At 38.2% G+C, this 22287-nt stretch overlaps 1 protein-coding gene across 1 annotated transcript in view; it reads left to right on the top strand.

Annotated features, from left to right (window-relative positions):
* The first annotated feature begins 3468 nt into the window (after nt 1-3468).
* Ppef1 (protein phosphatase with EF-hand domain 1) overlaps nt 3469-22287 on the top strand; it is a 92899-nt gene continuing 74080 nt past the window's right edge. The window contains exons 1-3 of the mRNA XM_076918373.1: nt 3469-3599; nt 12396-12557; nt 14007-14078. Coding sequence (XP_076774488.1) covers nt 12512-12557; nt 14007-14078 — 118 coding nt within the window. The 5' untranslated portion in view covers nt 3469-3599; nt 12396-12511. The remainder of the gene's footprint in view (nt 3600-12395; nt 12558-14006; nt 14079-22287) is intronic.

Here is a 22287-nt window from a genome sequence, read left to right on the forward strand (position 1 = left end):
TCCTTCACATTAAAATTTTGTTTCATTAATTGAATTTTAAATTTTCATTATTATGTACGTTTAATCTCTTTTTCCTTGCTGAAATTTTTATCGCTGTTTCTTTCTCTTTTTCTTTTGGTTACTTCTAGTTTCTTTTTCTTGGTATCTTAGTTACTTTTCTATTAACATGATAAAACACCACAACTAAGAAAACATATAAAAGAAAACATTTAATTGGGCTTACAATTTCAGAAATTTATAGCCCGTGACGGCACACCGAAAGATGGGCAGCAGGAGTAGATGAGAACTCATACCTTAGTCCTTAAACAGAAAGAGAGCACTGGAAATTGAGCCAGTCTTTTGAAATCTTAAAGCCAAATTCCAGGTACATATCTCCTTCAAAAAAGCCACGTATCTTATTTCTTCCCGAACTGTTCTATCAACTACAGACCAAGCATTTCAAACTTAGGAATCTATGGAGGTCATTTTAACGCAAACCACCACATTTGCTGACTTACTCATCCATGACTTGAATTGATTTCATTACCTCATCTAGTCATTTGTTTCCTCTTTGAAACATTTTTTTTTAAACAGAGTCTTTTTCTGTAACTTTGTCCTGGAATTCATTATTTAGAGTTATAGTGGCCTCAAACTCATAGACATCTGCCTGCCTCTGCTGCCAAAGCTCTGAAGTTAAAGGTGTATGCCACCATACTCAGCATCATTGATTGATTATTTAAAACAGATGTTTTAATGTCTTGTTCAGTATGTCAACTATCTCAGTATCTTTGCATTCAGTAATGAAGTTTTGGAGGTATTAGGCTGCATACTTTTTCTTATTGTACTTCTGTGTTGTTATTTATGCATGTGTTGGTTTGGATATTTTACTCAGCTTTCTTTAGAAACAGTAGTAGTGAAAAGCCTAAAAATTTCTTTTTTTCTCCCATTATTGAAATTAGACCTAGATACCAATTAGTGCCAAGGAAACACTCTACCCCTGAGTTATATCATCAGCCATCTTGAGACAGGATCTCAGTAAGTTGCCCAGGTTAGCCTTCAGCTCACTGAGTAGGCCAGACAGATTTTGACCTTGTGATCCTCTTACTTCAGCCTACAAAAATTGCTGGGAATATAGGTTTGTGCCATTAGACATGTCTAGCAACCTACTCTTTCTTTTTTTCAATTAAAATATAATTACATAAGTTTCTTCCTTCCATTTCCTCCCTCTAACCCTTCTCATTCCTCCTCCTCAGTTCTCAAATTCATTACCTTTTTCCATTGATTATTTTGTTATATATGTGTGTGTTATACCCATATATGTATATGTGCACGAAGGAGCAATCTGCAGTACCACTTGGGGAGAAGGCAAACTGCCTTTATATGAGGTTTCTGTGCCCCCCACTCTTGAAGAGCTACACTAGGAGCCATGTAGTAGTTACTCATCTTCACATTCTGTTTCTCCACACTCTTCAGCTACCTTAATTAACCCCCTTGCGATTTCTTGCATCTATTCTTTGTCATCCTGACTCTGCTCATTCACTTGTTACATGGAGGGAGCTTCTGATCTGTTATCCTACCTTGGAAGTCATTCTATGTTTTTTTTTAATTATATTAAGGGTATATAGCCAATCTAATTCATGGTCCAGAGGCTGGCTGTTAAAATAACTATCTGAGTTCTTTTCCTTCTTTTCCTTTGTTCTGTGATTAAACAAATAATTATTGAGTACCTCTTGTGTATCCAAGGCTAGGGATGCCAAGAGGACTAGCATGAGTCCTTTCTCTTTGGGGTCTAGTTTGTAAAAGGACAAATTAGAGCACACTTTGGGAAGCTCTGTGATTGGACACGCCCATGGCTTTGCCAGCCAGGAGTCAGAATGACTAATTCCCCTTTGGTGATTCAGAAAAGGCTTCACACAGAGGAGGTGACATTTGAACAACTGCATCTAGACATAGCCATCATTTAATCATTGCAGATCGAACAGGCACTTAGCTGGAAAGCTAGCCATGCAGTTACATGGTCCACAATTTTGGGGGGAGCCTGGATAATTATGCTATCATTTACAATGTGTGTGGCAGCCTCATCAGATCCTAGCCTTAATGTTCCTGCCAGGAAAACCTGTATGGATGTAGTGCCTCATAATGAGACTCTCTGGTAATATTACATATGCTAATAAAATACAGAAACTTCAAACTGCCTTCCCAGTTATTTTTAAAGTGACTCCATTCGATTAAATGGCAAACAAGTCACTATTTTGTTAGATCTCCTGTTGGCTCTCAATTGTAGAAGGATATTGGACTAAAGAGCAGTTTGGGTAGGGTTATGAAATGGTTATGGTTAGAGTCCTGTCAATCTTGTTGCCAAAGCCTAAAGACAGTTAAGGAGTGAAAACATATGGATGTAACCACCTAGTGAGAGTTTGAGAGGAAAATTGCTGGCGGTTAGCTAATAGGCCAGCATGTGTCTCTGGGAGTGGTGTCTCTGGGAATATGGGTCTAGGATTGTTCAAAAAGGTAGATGAGTTGCTGCCATTGGCATCAGCTAATGATATTATTGCTTTGAATTTTCACATGTGCTTCCTTCCTCTTCCTTCTAAAACCGTGCAGAACTACAGATTAACTTTCTGTTTACTTTTTGATAATAAGGAAGCTGAGTTTCTTTCACAGGTAGGCTCTCCCTCAAGGAGTTAATTGAACTGCTGAAACAATGTTAGTGTCACACAAAATAGTTTTTAACTCAGGAATGGGCAGGTAGGTGGAGGAACACCCTCATGGAAGCAGGGAGGCGGGATGGGGGGTTTTCGGAGAGGACACCGGGAAGTAGGGGATAACATTTGAAATGTAAATAAATAAAATAACCAATAAAAATTTAAAAAATAGTTTTTAACAGTGCTGTCAAATGAATTTCCTTTAAACAGGTGTCTTTTTATTCTTAAGGAATATTTCCAACTTCTTTCTCCTAATTATACACAAATCATGTCATTGCTTTCTAAAAATCACCTTCATTTGACCCAAAGGATGTTTTTTCTGCCCTTATTTACTGAATTTCTGTATTCTATTTCATGCTGATGTGGCTTGCCTTTGCAAGTAGCAGTCTGGTCCTGCCTGGATGGATGGAGTATGGTCCCTTTGGAAGCAGTCATGTGACCACTGAGATTGCAGCCCATTACTTGAGTACACTCCTTTATATTCAGGCGGGGTGCAGCAGGGTTGTGGCAGACAGCCACGCCTTAGAGGCTCCGTCAGCTGCTCTAGGATATCTGTATCCAGTGTGCCTTTCATATTGAAAGGCACAGTAGCTTGGCACTGTTCTAGCTATTGTGTTCTCTCTCTCTCTCTCTCTCTCTCTCTCTCTCTCTCTCTCTCTCTCTTTCTCTCTCTCTCTCTTCTCTCTGTGTGTATGTGTTTGTTTATTTAAGCAACAACTTTCCCTTCAAAGATGTGAAAGATATGAAATGCAGTCTTGTATGGGTATGTGTTGGGGGTGTTCTAGAAAGTGCTGAAACTACTGCTTTCCTTTCAGATCTCTGAATTCTTCCACACACAAGGTTTTTCTCATCTTTGTTTCTCCCAAAACACCTGGAGTGAAGAAAATCTCTGCACTGGCCAAGCAGCAGATACAGGTAATGTTTTTGTTTGTATTAGGAATTATGGCTCAGCAAAATCATACAGTATAAACATACCTCATATGGAAAGAGGGAATATGCACTCCCTAAACTATATTTTATTTCTCAGAATGACTTTTTTCAGCTTTGGTGTTTGTAAAGCAGGTGGCATCATTTAAAAAGAGTGTGCAGATGAGTTTGTACTTTAAAGAGTTGTAGCCTATTCCCAATGATTTGATATTTGAAAAGAACTCTATAGTTTCCTTGGGTGAGGGCTAAGAAATGAGGACAGTGCTGCTTTGAGAAACCCCTCTAGGCAGGTATCTCATGGAGTGTTTCCCACGTTGCTCTATGTAATTTTCTATTTAGAATGTTCCCTTTCTCTCCTTTGGCCTCATGTACTCTTAGAAGACCACCACCTTTCTGTCTGTGTTCAAGAATTGGTACTATTTCCTTGAAGTGATAAAGAATTTTGTTTATTGATTTGATTCTTATATAGAATGACCAGATCCTGAAGGACCTGGCTAGGCTTTTAGTGGGAAGGCACTTTCCTTCTTTTGCTTGTTTTACAGACATAGTATAGCTCTGTAACTCAGGCTGGCCTGGGATTTAAAGTGATTCTCTGGAATACAGGGATTACAGTGTGAACCACCATGCCCAGTTTAGGCCTATCTCTGCCCACTACCTGCCACCCACCATTCTCCATGCTCCCTGCCCACCTATTTGCCATGGTTTATATATCCCAGGCTGGCTTTAAACTCACTGTGTAGCTGAGGCCATTTTCATACTCCTGATCTTCCTGCCTCCACCTCCCAAGTGCCAGGAACATAGGCATGGACCACCATGCCCAGCTATTATTCTTTCATGACTCACAAGTGGTTTTAGTTTTGCCACTAATAACTTGTGCCAAGAAATCTGATATTTAGTTTGTGAGCTTTATTTTCTTCATATAAAGGAGTGATGATGATACTACCTTGAAGATATGCTCTAAAAATTCATCAGAATACTATAAATATAACATACCTACTGGATGAGTGAATCCCTTAATAAACAGTAGTGATATTAGCTATTATCATCACTGTCAGCATCCTTTTGAATCATAGTGCCCTGGTGGGGACTATGGTTCCCATTTCTTTGTGAATCTTCAATTATCCCAGATTCTTTAGATACCCATGAGGGTTTAGCCTCAGAGAGACCCCAAAGAAAATATTCTGAAGGAACTGGGTTGAGTAAACCAGTGGGTACCTGTCATGTACAGCCCCTCCTAACTTTATGCTCATTAAGAAGGGCTGCTCTTTGTTCAAGCCGGTTTTGTTTTTGGTAAGTAAGGTCTTCACTAAGTACTGAGTACAAGCCCATCAGGTATGTGTCACTGTCTCCATTATTTTTATGTATAGAACAATTAACAACAAGTTGAATTCAAATTCTAGTTTGATTTCAAAACCAAGGCTCCAATGGGCCAGTGTTAAGCATTTAGGAGCAACAATTGTTTATGAGATCCTTTGCCTCAAAAGAGCCCCTTGCTAGGCAGTTTTGGAAAACCGTGATCTGCTGAGAGCTTCACAATGTATATTATTGTTGGCAAGTCCTATAGTAAGGAACCTGTTCAATCCTACCTCTCCTGAACTTCTCAGATGGTGGGATATTTGACTCACCTGTAGCTCTAAAATTATAAATGACACAAACAGACAAACTTTGGAAAGCCTGGTGCCAATCCAAGCAGCTGCCTGGTTATAATGATTTTGGATGTATCAACAGATAACTTTCTGGCACTTTCCAGTAGTTTCCTTATTTCTTTTTCTATCTTTTCATCTGGTGGGCTCAAGGAAGAATCACCACATCAGTCTTCTATGCCTCTCTTTGTCCATTTAAGACCCTGGACACAGGCAAATGGTATAATATTCTACTGTAGGTAGGAGAGGGTTGGGAAAAGGACACATTTAGTGCAGTCAGCTAGGGATTTCTCAACTCTGCCTATCTTTCTTAAGTATAATTAGGTCACAGACAGCAGGCTAGAGAAACTCTGTTACAGTAAGTACCAATAAAAATGAAGGAAAATGAGAGCCTGGTAAGTACCAATCCCTCTTTCTTCCCGGTGTATGTCTACATATTTCATGGAGAATGAATTATACCTTCCTACCAGATTCCTGTTATGGTGGCAAGGAGGGGCTTGACCACAGGGCAACTGACTTTGGGTTCCAGATTTCACTTCTGAAGGGCCAGAGCTTAAGTGGCATTTTTTTTTTTTTTTAAATCAAAACCAGCACCTTTAGGAAAAGCTAACCTTCTGACATGGGGAGCTGTATAGCTGAAATCAAAAGCATTGTCAGAAGTAGACTCATGGTCAGGGTGGCTGAGCCAAGGTGTGTGTGGGCGTTGGATGGAGATACACTTTGTAATAAGGATAATGGGAAGAATGAGGTAAGAGGAAGGAGGAGGCTGGGCTGACACTTGCAAAGCTTGCAGAGCTGGAGGTGAAGCTGACTCCAGAGGCCATCTTTTGTTCTTTCCACATATCTTCAGCCTTGCCATTAGAATGGTGAGGGTGAAAAGAATGAACATTATGTGGAACATTCCCGCCCTCTAGACCTCCCCAGAATACATGGGACAAGCCTTCTAGTAGATTGCCCATGAATGCTTAATGACTCAATGGTTCCTGTTGGCTGTTTAAAACGATCCTTTGTATGGCCTTGGAAAATTTTCATGATACAAGATGCCCTTCTAAGTGTGTATATGTGTTCCCTCAACCAGGGCATTTGTGGGGCTTTGGGAAGCTCTGAGAAATTCCTGCTCCCCTGAAGCTCAGGGCTCCAGTGGGAATCTGTTCTTCAGATTTCATTAGTGCACTAAGTGTTCTGCTAATGCTGACAGAGGGTGGAGATAGAAGCTTAAGCTTTACTAAGGAGTGGAAAATCTCTCAATCACCTTTATCAGCTTTGCACTCAGAGGTGTCCTCAAATGCACATGGACACAAATCACTTCCCACTCTGCTTCAAGGTCTAGGTTGGGCGGCTTGAGACAGTGGTTCCAGTCTTTAACCAGCTCATGTTTTGGTGACCACTAAACAGAACTATTTGTTTCTGTATTCCTTCTCCCTTCCCTTTTCCCTTTGTCCATTAATGGAGAGAGAATAATGGGTTTAAAATAATTTAATAATTAATAGCACAAAATTCTAATAGTCAATTACTGTTTTTGACAACCAAATAATTCTAGAACAATTACCATTTCTTTTCATCATGATTTTAAAATCTACTTTAACAAAGGATAAATAAGCACTACCCACTTCTACTTTGATAAAAGGCTTTTATACTATCAAAATAGCACATGTCTGTGTATAAAATGATGTAATAATAATGATTTTTAGTAATTAATTTTTAAGGAACCCTGGCTTAGAAATATTACTTTCTTATCTTTTCAGCATTTATCAAAAAATATTCTGTTTATATGCACTATACAGGTTCTTGAGATTCAAGGGGTATTCACCAGGAAAGTTTTGAGCATCAAGCTCACAGTGAAACAGAAATGAACCCAAGTTTTATAGTTTTTAGGTTCCCAGTAAAATTGTTTTGTTTTGTTTTTGAGAGAAGCTCTTCCTATGTATTTTAGGATGGTCCCAAAGTCTTATTTTTTACAAATTAATGAAATTTCTTCTTTCACAAGTTCTTTTTAAAAATTTTTATGCATTTAATTATTTTGTGTAAAGGTATGGCACCTGTTACAACATGTGGGTGAAGGTCAGAATACAATATTGTGAAATTAGTTTGTCTTTCCCACTGTGTGGGTCCCAGGAATTGAACTTAGGTCATCAGACTTGGTGGCAAGTGCCTTTACCCATTGTGCCATCTTGCCAACCCCCCTTTCAACAGTTTCATACATACATGTATTACATCCTGATTACTCTCACCCTCACTCTCTCTTACCACCTTCCCATCCCTGTAAACTACTTTCTCCCTATTGGTCTCTTTCCCATATTCACATCTTTTTGTTTGTTTTGTGACCCACTTAGTTTATCCAGGGCCATTGTGAGTGTACCTTTGCATGGAACTATCTTGTGAAGCCTGCTGGCTTTACTGGAGAGTACCAACTGAAGACAATGACTGACCTCATCCAGAATCCTTCAGTAGCCAATAGTTCAGTAGTGGGAGATAGGGCCCTGTGTGCCCATCCTCCATCTTTGATGGGGTATTAACAGGTTTAGTTCTATCCAGCACCTCAAACTCTTGAGTGCTGAGATTATAGACATTTGTTACTGTGAACAGCTTTCTAATAAATCTCATGCATGTAATTTTGTAATATGATGAATTGGCTTTAAGGGAGCCGAGAGCCAATTATCTTTGGAGAGACACTGCTTTATTTATTTGAGGGTTTTTTTTTTCTTGCAAAAGAAAATCAGGATTAAACCATATCACTTCCTGTTATCCAGTGGTTTTTTTTGCCTACTTAAGACCCAACTCTTTAAAATTTTAAAACTTTTTTATGTGCATGTATACATGTATGTCTGTGTACCATGTGTGTGCCTGGTACCCATGGAGGACAGATGAGGGCATTGGTTTCCCAGGTACTGGAATTAAAGATGATTGTGAGCCAGCATATGGGTGCTGGGAATAGAGCTAGAATACTCTGGGTGTGCAGGCAGTGCACTTAATAGATGAGCCATCTCTCTGGCTCCTCAAGGTCCTACTCTTATAATTCATAAAATGGGATGGAAGAAGTAGCATACGGATAGAGCAAGACCCAAGGAAACATGGATACTGTGGGAAGATAGTAATTTTTTTAACCTGGAATATGTGGACTGCCTGCATCTATGTTCCCTAAAGGGTAAATTTTTATTTCATTTTACAGTTCTGGAGATTGAACCTGAGGTTCTTGGACATGCTAGGAAAGAACTCTACCACTCAGCCACATCCCTCCAGCACATAGTTGTGTTTCAATGCAGATTCCAACACCCCAGGTTTAAAGAGATGTCTAGTTTTACTGATATAGCCTAGGAATCTGCATTTTAAACCTCTTCCCCATTGGAAAGCACTGATTTGGAGACTGCTGATAGGTCTGGAATAATTACTTCTGGGGTCAAAGAACTTGCTCTTCCACAGATATACCACAAATGACCTTTGAGAAATTCCTGAGAGTGAGAATGGTATTCTAATTTAAAAAGTTAGAAAGATGCCCCAATCTAGAGGTTTGTAATTGTGACTAGAAAAATCCAGCTTCAAATAGAAGGACTGAAAAGCATTGCTAGAGAACTGATTGCTAGGTGGTATCATGCATTTGCTAATGTGCTTTTTAGTAGAGACTGTCAAACTCTGTGGCCTATTAGAATTTTTTGGAAAACTTTAACAGCACCTTTAGTTTACTATATTATTTTATATTTATATTAATATTTATATTAATAGTTATATATTTATTATATTTTAGTTATATTGTGTGTATATATGTATATGAGTGTGCAAGTAAGGTGTGTGTGTGTTCATGTATGTTTAGGTGCACTGTATGTGCTGTATAAGCCAAAGATTAACTTTGTGCATTGTTTCTCAGAAGCTGTCCACATTTGTTAGTTTGTTGTTGTTGTATTTTTGTTTTGTTTTGAGACAAGGTCTCTCATGGGCCTGGAAATCCTTGGTGAGGCTAGGCTGGCTGGTCACTGAGACAGAGGGATCTGTACAGTTTTTGCTTCCTCACTGCCTGCATTAAAAGTGTGCACTACCATGCCTGTTTTGTTTTATTTGGTTGGTTGGTTCGATTTTGATTTTGTTGTGTTGATTTTCAACTTGGTACTGGAGATGAGACTCAGATTTCTTATGCTTGTACAGCAAGCACATTACTGACTGAGCCATCCTGGTAGTCCCCACATCCGATGCTTAGTCATCATCCAGTAACAATTACAGGAGAGTCTCAAGGGGTAGGACTTGGGCATCAGTCTTTTTAAAACTCCCATAGACTCTGATTTAATGGTTCAAGCTGAGCACTGGGAGTTTTAAAAAGTTCCTCAGATAATTCTAATTACTAACAAAATTTGACAACTATAGTCTATGTGACACTAAGCAAGTTGTTTAACTTCCTTGACTCTGTACACGCATTAATTTTAAAGGTCTTCTACACCTTTAAATGTTTTGTAATTCCTTTATTGAAATCTTGCCAAACTGTTTTCCTCCCTTCATCCCAAGACCACCTCCTCCATCTCCTCCTCTTTCTTTTCTTCTACCTCCTGAACAAAGGAGCTTAGGCTTATAAGACTGTGAATATAGTGGATCTAGGGTGATCCTGAAGAATGAAGTGGAGTGTCACAAGGTTTGTTCTGCCTTTGAACTTGAGTTCATTAACATTTTTATCCATTTATTGTTCAACAAATTTTTTTTTCCTTGGGAGATATAACATACAACTCTACTTTCCCCAGACAAGAAGCCCATAACAAACCAAAGTATGGATACCACCAAAGTGCAACTGGATAAGCCAATGAATTTAAGTGGGGTTACTTATGGGGCAGAAATGACTCAAGGACAGCTATATCACCAAAGCTCTCCCCAGCATGGTGACAGACAACTCACAAAATCTGGGAACCTAGAGCACACTGCACAATCTGCTGGCAGCTCAGCAGGTTGGAGAGAGCCCCTTCCAAGTGATTCAGTTGGTCTAAATCTCTTCCAGGCAGCTTGGCTGGTTTCTGCTTCTTCCAGGCAGCTGCTGTAGTCTCAGAGTCTTCTTTATACTTTGGCTCCTCTGAGAGTGAGTTGCTTATCTGAGAGTGACTCTCAGTAATCTTTATTGCTTACTCCAGCAGGGAGAGGCCTAGTGAGTTTCAGGGACTTCCTGGAGCTATTTTGTGTTCTTATCAGAATAACTGATTATTAAGGTTATTATTGATTAAAAAGAATACCTTCCTGCTTAAAGAGCTTCTGTGTAGGATAGAATGTTTTAATCTTTAAACTGTTATACAACAATTTGATTTAGAAAACATACAAAAAAGAGATCTGAGAATCTCAGATTCATAAATTTGAGAGAGGTCTTGGGTCTCTGTTTTGTTGTTGTTGTTTGGTTTTAGTTTAGTTTAGGTTTTTTTTTTTTGTAAGAAGGTTCCTTCTTAGTGATTATAAGGAATATAGCCAAAATTTTCCCTTTTATTTGGTTTTGGCATAATTCAATGTTTTTGTCTCATAGTCAGCCTCTAATTTGTGGTTAAAAGCCTAGATAGAGTCAATCACTTTCAGCTTTGAGCCAAAGCAACTGAATTATGTTAGCTCCATTGGTAGAGTGTTTGCCTCGCATACATGAAGCCTCTAGCACTGCATAAACTGGGTGGTACATATCTGTTATTATATCACTTTTGAAGTGGAGGCAGAGGATTAGGAGTCAAGGTCATCCTTGCATGGTTGCATAGGGAATTTGAGACCAGACTCCCTGGGCCACATAAGACTCAGTCTGAAAATGAAACAAACAAAACTCAGCATGCAAAAACAAAACCACTAACAGGAAAGAAATCCACAAAAGAAATTCCCATCCAATTTGAAATAATTCAATGTTTAGAAGGGTTCATTAACTTAATATATAATGAAATCAGTTCTTATCAGAATAACTGATTATTAAGGTTATTATTGATTAAATAATAAATTATTATATAATCAATAATCAATTATTATTGATTATTTTTATTTCGTTAAAATGTATTTATTTAATTTTGGTGCCTGGACTGAAATTTAAAGACGTGGTTCTCAACCTGTCGGTTAAGTCCCCTTTAGCAAAAATATTTACAACATGGTTCATACCAGTAGAAAAATTACAGTTATGAAGTAGCAATGGAAATATTTATGGGGGGGGTTCACCACAACATGAGGAACTGTATTAAATGATCCTAACTTAGAAAGGTTGAGAACCATTGACTTAGAGCATTAGACATGCCAAGCACATGCTATACTCCCTTGAGCTATACTCCTAGTCTGGTCATTTCAGTGTTTCCTTTCTTTAGCTAAGTTGAAATTTTTAATGCTTTTAATGTAGAAGAAAAATACAGTTGTTCTCTGTGTTCTTATCCATAAATGTAAATAGGCCATATGAAACTATATCACAAAATAACCCCCCCCCCCAAAGTGATCAGTGAGTGTGAGACTACGAGATGGTGTGCTGCCCTGTTGAAAACCTTCATCAGGTGCTTCTAAAGGTACCAATCTGGTGGCCTTGTCTGAAGGACATAGTAAGTGCGAAGGGAGACATCAAGGCTTTGGAGTAGCCTCTGCCAGATTTGGAAGCTTAATTAAGGGCACTTTCAAATTAAGATTTGTAAGTTTTAGGGGAGGCCTTGAGCCCCCTATTTTGTAAGGAAGCCCCTTACACTGATTCTAAGGAAAATTGCCAAATGCTCACTTTGATTGATTTTTGGCATAGTTAAATGTGTTGTTTTTGTCTCATAGTCTCCAACTTGTGCTTAAAAGCCTAGATAGAGTTAATTACTTTCTGTTTTGAAGCCAAAACAACTGAATTATGCTAGCTCTTTCTATTTTATCCCCTGTGTTTTAATTATAAAATTATGCACTCTTACATTTCAATGTTACTTTTCATTATTTAATGCTTGATTTTATGCAAAGCTCGAGCTGACCTAGACATGGGAAATTATCATTTTGGTGTGGCAGCAAAAGCTATCTATAGCTGTTTTGTGGCTGTTCTTGTGGTCTGGAAAATAAACAAGGATCAGATTATATGTGATCACTTTCACATTACATGATGAATGACAATTCAGAAGCTTAAAATGTATCCTGCTGGGCAGACCCTTAGCTACCATGTTGTTAACCGGTACTTTCTTTCCCTCCTCTGTCTTCCACATAGTATCTATGGACTAAAGGAAATCAGTTGAGTGGCTTCTTGAAGCACAAAGGGAAGAACTTCACACTCTCACTTGGAACCAGAAATTGAGTTTGTAAGCACAATATGAATTAAAAGTCATGGGCTGTGGCAATTCTTTAAAAAAGGGCAACACATCTGAGAAAGGTGAGTACTGGGAACAAATCTGTTCTTATGAATGAAAATGAGGGATTAAACCAGACACTCCTTCCTATTTCTTGTTTATTCCCATGATTCTCAAGCTGTCCTGTGTGATTCAGAAACATCATTGTGTAGACTGAAGGTGGAATATTGGGGTAACATGGGAAACTACCTATAGAAAGATGCAACTTTGAGTTTATGGTGTCACACAAAGTGTTAACTCAGAGAGATGTTTGATTTAGTTTCAGTTAAAATGTTCCAGGATAAAGTATCCATTTGTAACTCAGTGGCAGGAAACCAAAAAGACAATGGAATTTATATCTACTTCTTCTATGGTCGTGTAATAGGTACACCACACATTTGTGACATTTAGTGGTGTCAGTGAATTTTATTAGATTTTTATAACTCGATGACATTTCAAAAATCCCTATTCAACATAAAACTTTATGAAATAATTTAGCAAGAATGCCAGGTAGATAAAAGAAGTGCATTGCTTCTGCATAGATCCTCTACCTACTTCTACCTCCGAACAGTTAGAAACTTAAATATTCTCTTTGTTTATTTTACTTTTCCATGGCTACTGGGATCTAGCTGAAACTTGCTTGCGTGTTGAAGGCACCTAGCTTCTACAAGCAAACTAAACTAACAAGCTGGGACAATTATATGAACCCTTTCCTTCTGAGCTCCATTTTTTTTTTTTTTTTTTTTTTTTTTGCTATCTAGATTATGTGTATCTTCATTGAGTTTTATTCTGTATTTCAGTTCAAAGTTTCCCCAGGCTTAGGGTAGAGTAGCCTATATTAGTTAGTTGAGGGTATTTTTCTTTGGGATCAATTATTGTTCTCCTCAGCTAAATTGTGGTAAGTGTACAGGCTACTTTTTTCTAATTTCTGAAAGTAGAAAGGAGTGTGACAGGTACACTGATGGTTTGGAATATTTAAGTATGTCACAATCTAATTTCGTATTAGTCGTTTATTAACAACATAGACAGGGGAGATGATTTACTTTATTTGTTATTACAAAATGAGTGAGCAAATAAAGGGGCATGTTAAGGATACCTTTCTATGCACAGAATGTAATTTGCCATATTTATATGTATTTTTCTCACATTCTCATCGCATTACTTTCTCCTGCCCAGCCCTTTACATTTTGTCAGATTTTTTAGGTTTTATAAAACACTAAGCTCAGGCTGGAGAGGTGGTCCAGTGGTTATAAGTAATTGCTGCTCTAGCAGAGGATCTGAGTGTGGTCCACAGCACCCATATGGTGGCTCACAACAACCTGAAACTCTAGTTCCAGGAGAAATGGTAGTCACTTCTAGCCTCCACAGGCACTGCAGGCAAACATTTATATACATAAAATAAAATTAATAAATATTTTAAAAGGATCATATATTCATATATTTAAGGACTAAAGAGATGGCTAAGTTGTTAAGATCACTTGTTGCTCTTACAGAGAACTCAGACCCGGTTTCTACTACCCACTTGCTATCTTCAGCAGCCATAACGGAGCAGCCAGGGGACCTAAGTAAGTTCTAGCTCTTTGAATTGCTTTTCACCTTCTATAATGTTATTCATAAATGGAAATATTAGCTTAGACTTTATAGTTTAAGTAATTTATCGAGATAAAATTTGCATAACATGAAATAAACCATCAAAGTAAACAACTCAGTACATTTAGTATATTTACAATTGTGTACAACCACCATCCTTGTCTAGTTCCAAAATATTTCTATGACTGCAAAGTAAAACCCCAATAATTTTTGATCTCCTCTAAATTCATAACAACAGTTAATTCATGATCTGTCTCTATGGATCTATATATTCCAGACATTTTATTTCAATGGAATCATATACAATGTAGCCTTTGTGCTTGGCTTCATTCTTGTAGCATTTATCAGTATTATATTCCTTTTTATTGTTGAGTAATACTTCATGTGAGAACAGGCCACTTTATGTTTATCCCATTCATTAATTAGTAGATATTAGGTTATAAGTTGTTTCTACTTTTCTCTACTTTTTTACTAGTATGAGCAGTCATATATAAGTTATTCTACAAACATAGGCTTTTAGTTTTCTAAGCATATACTAATGAGTAGAATTTCTGGGTCATATCATAGCTCTATACTTAACATTTTGAAAAACTTCTAACCTACTTCCTCAAAGGGACTATACCATTCTGTGTTCCCACTAGCAATGTGTTGGTGATACAGTTTTTCAAAATCCTTGGCTACAGTTTTTAATTGTCTTTTTTTATTATAAGCATCCTAGTGGGTATTCTGAAGCATCTTATTGTGATTTTATTTGTACTTGCCTAATGAGTAATAATTTGGGGCTTTATTCATGTGTTTATTGACCATTTGTACCAGTATCTTTAGAGTAAGTATCCATTAAGATCATTCATACCCCCATTCTTTTGAGACCAAATGTTGCCAGGGAACCCATGGGGCCTGTAACTTGCTATGTAGCATAGATACCCTCAAAGTAGTAATCCTCCTGTTACTGCCTCCTAAGTGCTGGAATCATAGGCATGAACTACCATGTCAAACCACCCACATTAAAATTGTTATCTTTATACTACTTTGTTGGAAAAGTTATTTATGTATTCTATATACAAGTTTCTTATCAAATATATAATTTGGAAAGCAGCTATGCTTACCAATGCATACTCACCTATCACTCATATATATAGTTTGCAAGTATTTCTTCTCACTCACTGGCTTGTCTTGCATTTGTTGTTGTTGTTTTTGCGGTGGTCTCCTATAGTTTGGGATGGGCTTGAACTCACTATGTAGTTGATGATTACCTTGAACTCCTGCTCTTCCTGCCTCCACCTCCCAAGCATGCACGACCCTATCAGGTTTAAGGCATGGTCCAAGCTGGCCTTGAACTATCATTCTGCCTTATATTTCTTTAGCATTTGCTTACTAGCATGAGTTTCTTTCACTTTCTTTTTCTTTTCTTCTTCACCCTCCTTCTCCTACTCTTCTTTGGAAATTAAGAAATACTAATATTTTGATTCATTTAGTTTGTGAACCAACAAGTTTAGTTTGCGTTATTTACTGAAGCATGGGCGAGAGGTTATTTGCAGGAGCATGGACAATTTATCAGTGGCTATACTACTGAAGAATGTCTCCTTCCTCCTGCAACTGTTAACTGCCTACGGATCCCAGGGAGGGTCCAGAACTCCTGCATCCCTCCTGTCCTTAAATTTCTTTACTATGCAGTTAAAATATACTAAAACCCAGCACATGTTTTCTAGCTGCCATCTAGCTTAGCTGTCACCCATGTGAGTTTACTGGTGTCATCTGGGAGACCCAGGTTTATATTTCCTGGTGGGAAGGGGTGTGTGTGTGTGTGTGAAGGGGAGGGGGAGAAATCTGTCTTTTTCAAGGGTATCTTTGAAATCTTTTGGCTTCTAATATAAGTGCAATACCAGAAAGTCCAAATGAAATATTATGAATTAAAGAAAATAGGACCCAATAAAGGCTCAGTTTTAAAAACCCCATAGTTGGTGCGAAGCTGTGTAGCTCTACTGCTTTGTGAATCCACCACAGCCTGTAGAGCAGCAGTTCTTAACCTGTGGGTCTCCACCACTTCAGGAGTTGCATGTCAGATATTCACATTACCACTTCCAACACTATCAACATTACAGTTATGAAGCACCCAAAATAATTTTATGATTGGGGGTCCCCACAACATGAGGAGCTATAGTAAAGGGTCACAGCATTAGGAAGGTTGAGAACCACTGCTTTAAAGCTTATGATGGACTGCAGCTGAGTCTACATATGATTACTGGGGTCAGTTGTGTTACCATCTAGAGGTCTTGATCAGGTTCATTTTGTCTGTCAGTTAAAGAATTAGAAGGCAGGGAAAATCTCAAGCTCCATGGGTTGCAGCGGAGGGAATTCCCAAACATAGCGGATAGAATCACCTGCTAAAGAAAGGCTTTTATTGAGATGAGGAAACACACACAACAAGTACAGAGAGAGAAAGACCCTCTGTAAAGCAGGGAGGGTTTTTAACCTTTTTTATAGTGGGTTTTTTTTTTTTTGCAATAAAAACATTTTCAAAATTTTTTTGCTTTTGATTTTACCTGCAATAAATGGCTTTTATTTTTTCTGAAGCTTTTAATTTTTTTTACATTTTTTTCTTTTATTAGGTATTTTTATTTACATTTCAAATGTTATTCTTTCCAGTGCTTTTTGTTTTATTTTATTGCTTCATTATGCTAGCCAGCTACTTTGTTTAAATACTTTACAGGATGAGAGTAAGTTTCCTTGTATTGTTCAGTCTTTATTGTCAACATGATAAGATTTAAAATCACTTGAACATTTTGTGTTTGTCTGCATGAGTATTTCCAAATGGATTACCTGATGGGAGAAGACCCACTTTGAATATGGGGGCACCATCCCATGGGTTGGATATTGGATGAAATATATTATTTGAATTAAAATTTTTTATACAATATATTTTGATCATCTTTCCCTTCCCCCAACTCTTCACAGATCCTTCCCACCTCTTCACCCACACAACTTTATGTGCTGCCCCCTCCCCTCTCATGTTATTCTAAGAGGCCTGTGGGTGACTTGGTCTTTTTCTCTTGCAGTGTTTCTATTCTTTTTTGTTCTGTATGTTTAGTGTTTTGCTTATTTATATGCCATTGGGGAATTTCGTTTATTGTGCAGTCTATTTGGTGTTTTGCATGCTTCTTGTACCTTGCTAGGCAACTCTGTTTTTTAGGTTAGGGAAATTTTCTTCTATCATTTTGTTAAAAGTATTTTCTGTACCATTGTTTTTTTTCTCCTTCTCTATACCTATCATTTGCATTTGTAAGTTTGGTCTTTTCATAGTGTTCTAGATTTCCTGAAAGTTCCCCCACCTCCCCGTTTTCTTTTCTTTTAGATTTAACATTTTCTTCCACTGAGCTACCTTATCTTCAACTCTTGTAATCTATTGGTATTTTATTTTGAGTTTTTTTTTTTAGTGATTTTATTACTTTGTTAAATCCTACTTTCATGGCTTAAAATGTTTTTTATCATTTTATTTAATTATTTGTGTTTTCATGAAGGCATTTATTCATATCCTCTTTAAGGTCCTTGAATATATTATTCTGAAGTCCTTGCCTTGTGCTTCAGCTAAATTGCTTTTCTCAGGGCCTACTGGAATAGTGTTACTGGCTTCTGGAAGAGGCACAATGGCTTGGTTATTCATGTTCATGGCTTTGTGCTGGGATCTAGGCATCTGGGGTTATGATGATTGATTTGTTCCTTGATACAGATATCTGGTCTTGTCTTTGCTGAGTGGCTGTCCTGTTCTTTGCTTGCTGTTGTCCACTCTGAGTGTTAGCTAAGTTTTCTGGCTTTGGGGTCCCTGACAGAGTATTTCTCAGGGTCAGTGGGTAACAAAGCAATGGAGATGGACTAGAAAGGAAGACTGGGTGGGCCTAAAGGGGAAAGCTAGGGAAATCCACAGCCTGCACTAAGGCATGACATCTCCATACTATGTTGGTAGTGTGGGAGAAAGGCTGGAAAGGGGATAAATATTAAGACTTCCATTGAATTGAAGGCTTAAATACTAATATTTAATACATAAAATACTCTGACCAAAGAAACTTGAGAAAAGATTTGATTTGGTTCACAGTTCCAGGTTATCCATGATGGTGGGTAAGTCAGAGACAGGAGTTTGAGGCAGCTGGTCACACACCATCTGCAGACAAGAAACAAAGTGATGAATTCACGGTGTTGCTCATCTCCTTTTCTTCATCTGTACAGACCAGGATCTCTTTTTGTGTGTGTGACAATTTTTTATTGGATATTTTATTTATATTTCAGATGCCATCCCCTTTCCCCATTCCCCCTCCCTAGAAAACCCCTATCCCATGCCCCCTTTTCCTTTCTGCTTTTATACACTTTTTAAAAATGTTAATCAAATGCTTTATAAATTTGGTAATGCTCAATCAGAAGTGTAACCCAATACTCAACCTAGATATATCAACTATATTTGACTGGTGGAGACATGTGAACATCTGCCTCCATATCCCCCCTCTCTTTCTCTCTCTTCCTCTCTCTCTCTCATCACCTAGGTTCTCCTCTCCTTCTTCTCCTCCTCTCCTTACTCCTTCTCCTCCTCTCCTTACTCCTTCTCTTCCTCTCCTTACTCCTCCCACCTTAGCTCCTCCTACACATCACCCTTCCTGTTAAAACAAAACTTTTCTCTCAAAATACAATTAGAGCATAATTATGCCAATTTGTTCCAGTGAGGTACAAGATAGTCCTAATACCCAGTCCATCATTTTGTTGACTAACCAGAACCTCTGTCATCTCTCCTAACTAAAATACTTAGTTCTGAACCTGTTTTTTTCCTTGGCTTTAGAATGAATCAGACCAGGATCTCTTGCCAAGATTTAAGGTGTATCTTCTCACTTCAATTAAAGTAATCAAGATTATCCCACACAGGCCTATCCAGATGCCCATTTCCCAGAAGATTCTAGGTTTTGTCAAAATAACCACCTAACCATCATAGGGCTATTTACTTAGAATTGTTTTTATTCTTTTACTACCTGTTGTTGAATATGTCAGGCAAAGTTTAGATTTCATATGATAAACCACCTGAAATGCTGATACAATGGTGTGTGTGTGTGTGTGTGTGTGTGTGTGTGTCTGCATGTGTCTGCATGTGTCTGCATGTAGAGGCCAGAGATTGATTTTTTGCGTCTTCTTTGACCACTTTTATTTTAACCTTCCATGTTGAGAGAGACTTAGTGAACCTGTAGCTCAGCAAGACTGGCCAACAAACTTCAGAGATCCTTCTGTCTCCAGCTCCTGAATGCAAAGTATTTCAGGCACATGTCTTCACACTCAGTGTTGTGTTCAGTGTTGTGTGAGGGCTAGGGATCCACATTCAAATTCTTCTGCTTATGGAGAAAACACTTTACCTACTGGACCAGGTCCCTGTCTCCATAAATGTTCTCCTTTTTAGAAAATTTTGAAGATATAGAAGTAAATGGAACTAACAAATATTCATCATTCTCTTCCACATAGAATTTCTTAAACATCTACTTTCCAGATATTTTCTTGAGATATTTTTCAATCATCCTAAATATTACTTTTTGGAAGCCTCACTTGCAGTACACAATGTTTGTATATATAAATACTTCTCAAGTTTTTATAAATGTTTTATAGATATTTTTCCATTGCTAAATATATCATTTCATAGGTAGATTATAATATATTAAAGTATTTTTCTCATATTGCAGTTTTATGCTGATTATAAATAACACTTTAAAATTTTTCTTCATGAAAAGCTGTTTTAGAGTACATCAACAATCAGGTGATTAGATATGAAATTAATGTGCCAAGGGCTAGGGATAATTTGAAATTTCTTGATAGAAAATAATAGCTTTTAGTACCTGAATACTCTAGAAAGTGCTCAGCATACTGTATGTGCATTTTATTTACTCCTTATAGTAAGCCTGAAAATATATTCATTTTAAGGAGGGGGAAGTCAATGTTTCACTATGTAGCCATGGTGGTTTGTATATGCTTGGCCCAGGGAGTGGCACTATTAGGAGGTGTGGCCTTGTTAAAGTAGGTGTGGCCTTGTTGGAGGAAGTGTGTCATTGTGGGCATGGGCCTTAAGACCCCTTTCCTAGCTGCCTAGAAGCTAGTATTCTGCTAGCAGCCTTCAGATGAAGATGTAGAACTCTCAGCTCCTCCTGCACCATGCCTGCCTGGATGCTGCCATGCTCCCCACCTTGATGATAATGGACGGAACCTCTGAACCTGTAAGCCAGCTCCAATTAAATGTTGTTCTTGGTCATGGTGCCTGTTCATAGCAGTAAATCCCTAAGACAGTAAGCCCAGGCTGGCCTCAACTCTATTGCAATCCTGCTGTCTCAGTCTTCCAGAGTGTTTTAAGTTATGCAAGAGCCACCATGACCTGCTCCAGAGTGAAGCTTTATTATTCCCCTTTGCATAACAGAACGGGCTGATGGCAAATACTTGTCGTTGAGTTCACTCATATCTGCTACAAAGGAGTTTTTCTGTCAGCTACTCCATCCTCCTATGCCTCCTACAAAAATTACCTTTTCGTTTTATTTTGTTTCCTTGAGACAGGGTCTCATACATCCTAGGCTGGTCTCAAACTCACTGTATTGATGATTTTGAATTCCTTTTGCTCCTTCTATTTTCTTCCTCTAGAGTGTTGGGATTACAGACAGACATGTACCACTGAGTCTGGTTTACTCAGTGCCAGGTTCAAACTTAGGCCTTGTTGGGAATAGGTGGGAGAAGAGATCCTTAGTCCCATGAAGGCTGGATGCCCCAGTGTGGGGGAATTCAAACGCAGGGAGGTGGAGTTGGTGGGTGGGTAGGGGCACACCCTCATAGAAGCAGGAGGAGGGGGGATGGGATAGGGGAAAGGGAATAACATCTGAAATGTAAAAAAAAAATCCAATTAAAAAAAATAAAGTGAGGTTTTAATAGGGAAGCTGATTTACTCAAGAATACACAGCTAGTAATTGGCAGGGCAGTGCCAAAACTTAATACTTATTTCTCAGGTTCTGATTATTTAAACGTTTTTTTTTTTAATTTCTTAGCTTGATCATTCAACTCCATCATGATACTCTGACTCTGGTGTATTGTGCAATTTTGAGAAAGAATAGCCTGTGTAAAATCAATACCATCTTCTCATAGGATGGCCACCATCTATACACAGAAATAATATCTGGATTTGTATTATTACTTTGATTGTTACTATTTTATTTCTTTTAGTGATATGTAACAGATAACAGAATACAAGTTATAGTTATCATTTATTCAGTACCTACCACATTCATTAAATTCCACTAAAACTCTTAGAGGAAACTCTGACTAGAATTATTTTCTTTCTTTTTTTTTTTTTTTTTTTTTTGGTTTTTCGAGACAGGGTTTCTCTGTGTAGCCCTGGCTGTCCTGGAACTCACTCTGTAGACCAGGCTGGCCTCAAACTCAGAAATCCGCCTGCCTCTGCCTCCCAAGTGCTGGGATTAATGGCGTGCGCAACCACTGCCTTGCTATCTTTTGCTATTCTTGTTATTATTGGTTTGTTGTTGTTATGGTTGCTATTAAGGAGTCTTTATTGGTACTGTAGCAGAAGTACTACTTTACTGGCACTACTTTATTGGAAAATGTAGCAGAAGTCACTTTAAATTGCCACCTCCCTTGTTTTCCTCCTTAGTGAAATAGATACATTGTAAATCCTGTCATTGGAAGTCTGTTGGATTGTGTAGAACTAGAACTGTTGGAACACTGCTTTTCCCTCTCTGCCTGTTCTGCTAGCTGTTACCCATCAGCCTCTTGGTGTTAAGTTCTTGTCCTTTAATATTTTTCTTTTTTGTGTTTATGTGAGTGTGTGTAGGTGTTTGTATGGATGGACATATGTATGGATGTGAGTGGTGTGTATGTGTGCGTGGGTGTGCATGTGCACACCTCTGCATGAATGGAGGCCAGGAGGAGAACATAGAGTGTACCTTGTTTTACATTGTTCTGCCTATTCTTTTGAAACAAGTCTTCTCAATGAATCTGAAGCTAGGCTGGGAGCTGGCAGCCTTCCTACCCCACCTTCCTGTGTTTACTTCCTATAGTGTTGGCATTACAGGCAGGCATGGCTCAACCTGACTTTTTACTTGGGTGCTGGGGTCCTAACTCAAATCTTCAGATTATAGAGTGAGACCCATGGAGTCATCGCTCCAACCC

Source organism: Arvicanthis niloticus, chromosome X (genome assembly GCF_011762505.2).
Source record: "Arvicanthis niloticus isolate mArvNil1 chromosome X, mArvNil1.pat.X, whole genome shotgun sequence".
Classification (NCBI taxonomy): domain Eukaryota; kingdom Metazoa; phylum Chordata; class Mammalia; order Rodentia; family Muridae; genus Arvicanthis; species Arvicanthis niloticus.